This window comes from Salarias fasciatus, unplaced genomic scaffold (assembly GCF_902148845.1).
Source record: "Salarias fasciatus unplaced genomic scaffold, fSalaFa1.1, whole genome shotgun sequence".
Lineage (NCBI taxonomy): Eukaryota > Metazoa > Chordata > Actinopteri > Blenniiformes > Blenniidae > Salarias > Salarias fasciatus.
In genome coordinates, this window is record NW_021941386.1 from 103,446 (window position 1) to 110,945 (window position 7,500).

Consider the following 7,500-nt stretch of genomic DNA (forward strand, 5'->3'; position numbering starts at 1 on the left):
CAGACTCCTGAACGCACCGCGACCCCTGAACTCAACATGACCCCTGAACTCACCAGACTCCTGAACTCAATATGACCCCTGAACGCACCACGACCCCTGAACTCAACATGACCCCTGAATGCACCACGTCCCCTGAACTCAACGTGACCCCTGAACTCAACATGACCCCTGAACGCACCACGTCCCCTGAACTCAATATGACCCCTGAACGCACCACGACCCCTGAACGCACCAGACTCCTGAACGCACCAGACTCCTGAATGCACCACGTCCCCTGAACTCAACGTGACCCCTGAACTCAACATGACCCCTGTACTCGATATGACCCCTGAACGGATCATGACTCCTAAAGTCAACATGACCCCTGAATGCACCACGACCCCTGAACTTAACATGACCCCTGAACGCACCACGGCCCTTGAACACACCACAACCCCTGAATGCACCGCGACCCCTGAACTCAACATGACGAACACACCATGACAGCTGAAACACCTGAACGCAAGGCGGCTGTGACACCTGAACGCACCACAACCCCTGAACGCACCGCGACCCCTGAACTCACCACAACCCCTGAATGCACCGCGACCCCTGAACTCACCACAACCCCTGAATGCACCGCGACCCCTGAACTCAACATGACCCTTGAACACACCATGACAGCTGAAACACCTGAATGCACCTTGACAGGTAAAACACCTGAACGCAAGGCGGCTGTGACACCTGAACGCACCACGGCACCTGAACGCAGCACGTTGACGTCTGACCCGCTGTGTGTTCTGTGTGTTTTGAGAGCGTTTGATGCTCTTGATTCTTTGAAAGTTTTTTTTTTTCCATTGAAATGTTAATTTAGAGACGTTCATCATTTCAACAATAAAGCCGACAAAGTGACTTTGATTTGGCTACAAGTGGTGTTTTTCTTCCCTGTTCTGTTCTTGCTTTTTGTTTCACATTCACATCACTTCCTGCTGTTTGTTTCATAGTGACATCACTTCCTGCTGTTTGTTTCATAGTGACATCACTTCCTGCTGTTTAAGTTTCTCAGTGACATCACTTCCTGCTGTTTAAGTTTCATAGTGACATCACTTCCTGCTGTTTAAGTTTCATAGTGACATCACTTCCTGCTGTTTAAGTTCCATAGTGACATCACTTCCTGCTGTTTAAGTTTCATAGTGACATCACTTCCTGCTGTTTAAGTTTCATAGTGACATCACTTCCTGCTGTTTAAGTTTCATAGTGACATCACTTCCTGCTGTTTAAGTTTCATAGTGACATCACTTCCTGCTGTTTAAGTTTCATAGTGACATCACTTCCTGCTGTTTAAGTTTCATAGTGACATCACTTCGTGCTGTTTAAGTTTCATAGTGACATCACTTCCTGCTGTTTAAGTTTCATAGTGACATCACTTCCTGCTGTTTAAGTTTCTTAGTGACATCACTTCCTGCTGTTTAAGTTTCATAGTGACATCACTTCCTGCTGTTTAAGTTTCATAGTGACATCACTTCCTGCTGTTTAAGTTTCATAGTGACATCACTTCCTGCTGTTTAAGTTTCATAGTGACATCACTTCCTGCTGTTTAAGTTCCATAGTGACATCACTTCCTGCTGTTTAAGTTTCATAGTGACATCACTTCCTGCTGTTCAAGTTTCATAGTGACATCCCTTCCTGCTGTTTAAGTTTCATAGTGACATCACTTCCTGCTGTTTAAGTTTCTCAGTGACATCACTTCCTGCTGTTTAATTTTCATAGTGACATCACTTCCTGCTGTTTAAGTTTCATAGTGACATCACTTCCTGCTGTTTAAGTTTCATAGTGACATCACTTCCTGCTGTTTAAGTTTCATAGTGACATCACTTCCTGCTGTTTAAGTTTCATAGTGACATCACTTCCTGCTGTTTAAGTTCCATAGTGACATCACTTCCTGCTGTTTAAGTTTCATAGTGACATCACTTCCTGCTGTTCAAGTTTCATAGTGACATCCCTTCCTGCTGTTTAAGTTTCATAGTGACATCACTTCCTGCTGTTTAAGTTTCTCAGTGACATCACTTCCTGCTGTTTAATTTTCATAGTGACATCACTTCCTGCTGTTTAAGTTTCATAGTGACATCACTTCCTGCTGTTTAAGTTTCATAGTGACATCACTTCCTGCTGTTTAAGTTTCTTAGTGACATCACTTCCTGCTGTTCAAGTTTCATAGTGACATCACTTCCTGCTGTTTAAGTTTCATAGTGACATCACTTCCTGCTGTTTAAGTTTCATAGTGACATCCCTTCCTGCTGTTTAAGTTTCATAGTGACATCACTTCCTGCTGTTTAAGTTTCTTAGTGACATCACTTCCTGCTGTTCAAGTTTCATAGTGACATCACTTCCTGCTGTTTAAGTTTCATAGTGACATCACTTCCTGCTGTTTAAGTTTCTTAGTGACATCACTTCCTGCTGTTCAAGTTTCATAGTGACATCCCTTCCTGCTGTTTAAGTTTCATAGTGACATCACTTCCTGCTGTTTAAGTTTCTCAGTGACATCACTTCCTGCTGTTTAAGTTTCTCAGTGACATCCCTTCCTGCTGTTTAAGTTTCATAGTGACATCCCTTCCTGCTGTTTAAGTTTCATAGTGACATCACTTCCTGCTGTTTAAGTTTCTCAGTGACATCACTTCCTGCTGTTTAAGTTTCTCAGTGACATCACTTCCTGCTGTTTAATTTTCATAGTGACATCCCTTCCTGCTGTTTAAGTTTCATAGTGACATCACTTCCAGCTGTTGAAGTTTCATAGTGACATCACTTCCTGCTGTTTAAGTTTCATAGTGAATTCTGGGCTGTAATCCAATCAGAAGACGTGATTCGCTGTAGGAGTGACACTGAGCCATTTAGACCCAGACAAGGCGGACAGAGACTCCTCCAGGTTTGGCAGAGGACAGGCGTCCTTAACTGTAAGTTCAGCTTCCGGGAATCAACACACAGCCGTATGTCACCATTCTTCTTACGGACCACGACGATTGGGGATGAAAACGACGATTCTGACTCCCGAATCCCTCCAGCTCCCAGCAGGTCTCTTAGATGCTGCCGGACAGCCTCGATGTCTTGAGGGTGGATGAGTCTGGCTCTGTGCTTGAATGGAGTTTCTTCATGGAGCTTTATATGATGTTTCACCCTGTCTGTGCGTCCAAAGTTCACGTCCCTGAGGGCAAAGACGGCAGGGATCTCGTTGAGCTCCTCAGTGATCCTGGTCTTCCACTCTGGTGGAGTTGGTGAATGTCTAAATTCCAACTTCAGAGCAGGGGAATTTCCTAACAATGAATGATGTGACACACTGTGTGATAGGATGTGGGGTGCAACCGCAAGGTCAGCGATGGTAGACAAAGGTGCAATGGCTACATCCTGATCTGACTCATTACTGAGGATGACTGGGATCTTTCCTTGGGAATCACTTGGCAGCGTAATCAACGAGGTTTTAACACACAGCCCACCAGGCAGCGGTGAACCTGGGTGCTCCACTAGCGCCCATCGACCAGAAGACAGCATGCTCGTGTGGATGGAGCCATCAACGAGGGCGGTGTGACCGGCAGGGGTGAGGACTGGAGATTTGCTGGCTAACCTCACAACACTATCACTGCCCACCAATTGCTGTTGGTGGTGGATCTGCAATAGTTTCAGCACTGCCTTGTAGCCATGGGCAGCTGGCTGGAAGTTGGCATACTCACTCCCCATATACTGGCTGTAAAGTGGCTCCAAGGTATTCATACCTATCAACACCGGAGACTGATGGTTCCCAGTGTCAGGAACAACAAGTGCCAGCGTGGAGACGTCAAAATCAGCTCCCAGGAATTCACTGGGGAAGGTGACCACCATCTCCACGTAGCCAAGGTATGGAACTGCTTGACCTGTGGCTCCCTCAACCTGCAGTAATGCCGGGCGGACACTGTGTGATTTCGAGGGGATTTCACCACGATTTTGCCGTCACAGACCACGCTGCGTCATCGTGGCAACATCATAGCGTCGGGACGTCCGGTCGGGAGGTCGTGAGCCGTACAGTGTGAGAACACTCACGAGGAAGGATTCATTGCTGCTACATTCCAACGATAATGCTGCGACCTCCCGATCAAACTTCTGGCATGTCAGAAATTCTCGCCGTAGCTCGTACAGTGTGAGTGGCGTTACGTCACGATTCTACGTTCGCACCTGCGCAGAAGACGCCGGCGGAGCTAGCTGTATTCATCATAACGTTATCGGCTACAGATGAGGAATTCGCCGGGGCAGTATAGTGTTTAAAGCAACATTGGCTGGCTCAGTGCGGCTCAACGCTAATGCTAATTGCTAATGCTAACGTGAAACTATCATAGCTACAGTAAAACAATATATAGTTTACATGAACGTTACCTCAAGCTCCTGATGAAGGATGGAAATCCCATAACGACCACGTCTCCTCAGCCATTCACGTACCCGAATCCTTTTCTTTTTTCCAGTTTCAGCACAGAAGACAGCGCACACAGCTGCAGCAACTTGCTGCCTGCTCGCCGTCTTGTTGTCATGCATGCTGTAGTTGTCATAGGAACGCGGAACCTTGGTTTTTGGTTGTTTACACTCGATCACGTCATGCCGTCACATGCCGACTGACGCCGTGGTTGTCAATAATCCTGACCGACAGCAGTCGTACAGTATGAGTGCACGTCGCAGGGTCAGATAGAGTACGAGTGACGAACCCAATCGTGCAGTGGGAGCATTTCTCCGACAGTCAGATTTCTAAAATCGCACAGTGTCCGCCCGGCATAAGTCAAGGATCTCACGGGTTGGTCTGCAAAATACTGGTTACAGAATGATACCAGGACCGTAGTCCTGGTAACAGTTCCTTGTTTGCGCAGGTCTCTGGACAATGTTGATTCTTTTAAAAAGCAGCTAAAGACCTTTTTCTTTGAACAAGCCTTTTAGCCTGTATGGTACTGTTTTATCTTGCATATTGATATGTTATTTTAGTGATTGTATTTTGTATAGACTATTTTTATGTGAAGCACTTTGTGACCCTGGTCTGGAAAAAGTGCTATACAAATAAAGCTTACTTACCGTATTGGCCCGAATATAAGACAATGTTTTTTTCCAGAAATTGCATCCTCAAAAGTGGGGTGGTGTTATAATCGCGGACTTACGGTAGATGGTCAATACACATCCGCACCGCTAGATGGAGCCAAAGTATCACTGAGCAGAGAGCGAGTGGAGCGATGAAATGAGATCAAATGATGTGATGAAAAATGGCGGATCATCTGGAACAAAGGGGCTGAACACTGGACAACTGAGCAAACAACAGAGGAGAAGTTATGATACCAACTTCAAACTGATGGTGATCAACGCAGCAGAGTCATCAAACTACTGCCAAGCCGCCAGGAGGTCTGGTGGAGCAGAGCCTCGTTCTTACTGGAGAGCACAGAAAAAACACTACAGATGCTAACGCTATGAGAAAAGCTTTCCGTGGTCCTGAGAGACGCTTCAGAGAGACTGATAGAAGGGAGAGTGAATACGTCTCTGAAAGACGGACAGACGGAATGTCCACCACCAGAGCCTGATTCAGCTGAAGGACCTGGACAGTTATTTACATCATTTATGCAGTTTGGACCCCTTGAGGCTTCTTGTTTGTTGACTGTTGTTTCTTATTTTGAGGAATTGAATTTTTTTTCAATACTGTAGTAAGATTTTTTCATTTTATATCTCCTGAAATGTTATCTCAGTTGTGAGTTTTTGAGTTTATAATAATTGTATATTGAAAAGTTGTTTTATGAGTGACCTTATTGTCTTCAGCATTTTTTTTTTCACAAAATGATCTTTGAAAAATAGGGGTTGTGATATAATTGGAGTCGTCTTATATTCGGGCCAATACGGTACTTACTTAGTGACTTGCGATCCTGTGTCCAAGAGACAATTAAATTCCTCACCAGCGATTCTAATGTTGGCTGTGCAGCGGGATCCAACTAAACCCTTTGGGTAATGTAGCTGGAACAGAAGTGGTCTGGGTTATTTCCTGACATCTTGCATGTTTTTCCTCATTGGGACATTGTGGGTCCTTAACAGTTCCGGTTGGCCCCCCAACTGGAACTGACTCTAGTTTAACGGATACTTTGCAGAAGTGTTTGATTTCTGCCACCTTTGTTGTTTTTCAGCGAGCTGTTTCTTCTTAGTTGCGACAAGTGCAGAGTTTGGGGGGTTGTCACATTGAGGCTTGATATGGCCATCGTCACCACACCGATAGCAGTAGCTGGCTCTGGGAACAGAAGACGGGTTCTTTGGTGGCTTGCCCGCCCTCTGCCCCTCACCCCACTTACGGCCTGGTGTGGGCTTCCAAGCAGTGGACTGACTGTTGCCTGCTTGGGCAGCAGTAAGGGCTGCAAGTTGCTTTTGCATATCAGCTATTTGTTGAGCGAGTTGCAGCGTGACATTAGTGAGTGCAGCAATCTCTCCTTTCTCTGCACTGTCGGAGCAAGCATACTGCGCGTGAGTTGCAGCTTTGGTTCGGGATGAACCGAGATGCTGCTTCATCCGGATGGCTTTGGCAGCTTCGCGATCTTCCTCAGTTCGCAGAAGAAGCAGAAACTCAGCAAACGAAGGTGGGTTGTGTTTCCGCTGCTTCAACTGAAGTCCAGTAATAAGAGAATCATCCCAACAGCCACGGCAGAACTGGGTCAGTAAATGTCGGTCAAAGTCTTTGTTTAGGACTCCGCCTCGTTTTACTGCCTGATTTAGTGCCACCTGCAGTCGCTGCAGGTAATTGGATGGTTTCTCTCCAGCATTTTGGAATGTGTCCATAAACTTGGCGTACAGTTCATCGCCATCCTGAACAGTACCAAACGCTGAATCAAGTGTCTGCAGATACACTGCTGGTGGGGTGTCGGGTCTCAGATGCTTTACCACGTCAGCAGCAGGTGGTAACAAGCTATCAAAGATCTTGCGTGAACGCTGGAGGTCAGACACTGCAGGATCTTTCAGTAGCAGCTCAACTCCAGACCGCCATGTGTCATAGTCTGACTCAGTTTGTGGTCTGGGTGATCTCCCAGAGAAAGCTCTAGGATGCTGTGTGGAGTGCATTGTGCTGTCATCATTCTTGACGATATGCTCAACCACATAACGCTGAACTTCCGGTGGATGGAGGTTGTCATGTGACATACCTGGCAGGGAAGGTCTCGGGGTATGTTGGCTTGTGGGATCGAGCTGGATGGTTGGCTGTGGCACAGTGTTGTAATCTGCAGCAGCAGAACCAATCGGGTGACCAAAACCGAGAGGAGAGTACATGGATGGAGTCTGCGGACTGTCTGTGACTGCAGTAGTACTACCCTCCACAGGGCACTTATCTTCAGCGGCCGCAGGGTGGAGCTTGGTGACTGTCTGACCGAGCAGAGACATCACCCCATTAAGGACAACTGTGAAATCTTGCCCTGGCAATTTGACTACTTTTTGGAGTTCTGACAGGTAGTTTTCTGTCTGCAGTCTCCCTACTTCTTTTGCACAAACTGTAGACAA

The 7,500-nt window shown here is 46.5% G+C and overlaps 2 protein-coding genes across 2 annotated transcripts in view; both read left to right on the forward strand.

Annotated features, from left to right (window-relative positions):
• Positions 1 to 690, forward strand: part of nfxl1 (nuclear transcription factor, X-box binding-like 1) — a 37,199-nt gene extending 36,509 nt beyond the window's left edge. The window contains exon 25 of the mRNA XM_030087435.1: positions 1 to 690. This exon is cut by the window's left edge and continues 1,215 nt beyond it. The gene's annotated coding sequence lies outside the window, so the exon portion shown is untranslated.
• Positions 691 to 6,510: 5,820 nt separating this feature from the next.
• Positions 6,511 to 7,500, forward strand: part of LOC115385429 (atrial natriuretic peptide-converting enzyme-like) — a 20,536-nt gene continuing 19,546 nt past the window's right edge. Inside the window, exon 1 of the mRNA XM_030087420.1 lies at positions 6,511 to 6,590. Within this exon, the coding sequence (XP_029943280.1) occupies positions 6,511 to 6,590 (80 nt within the window). The remainder of the gene's footprint in view (positions 6,591 to 7,500) is intronic.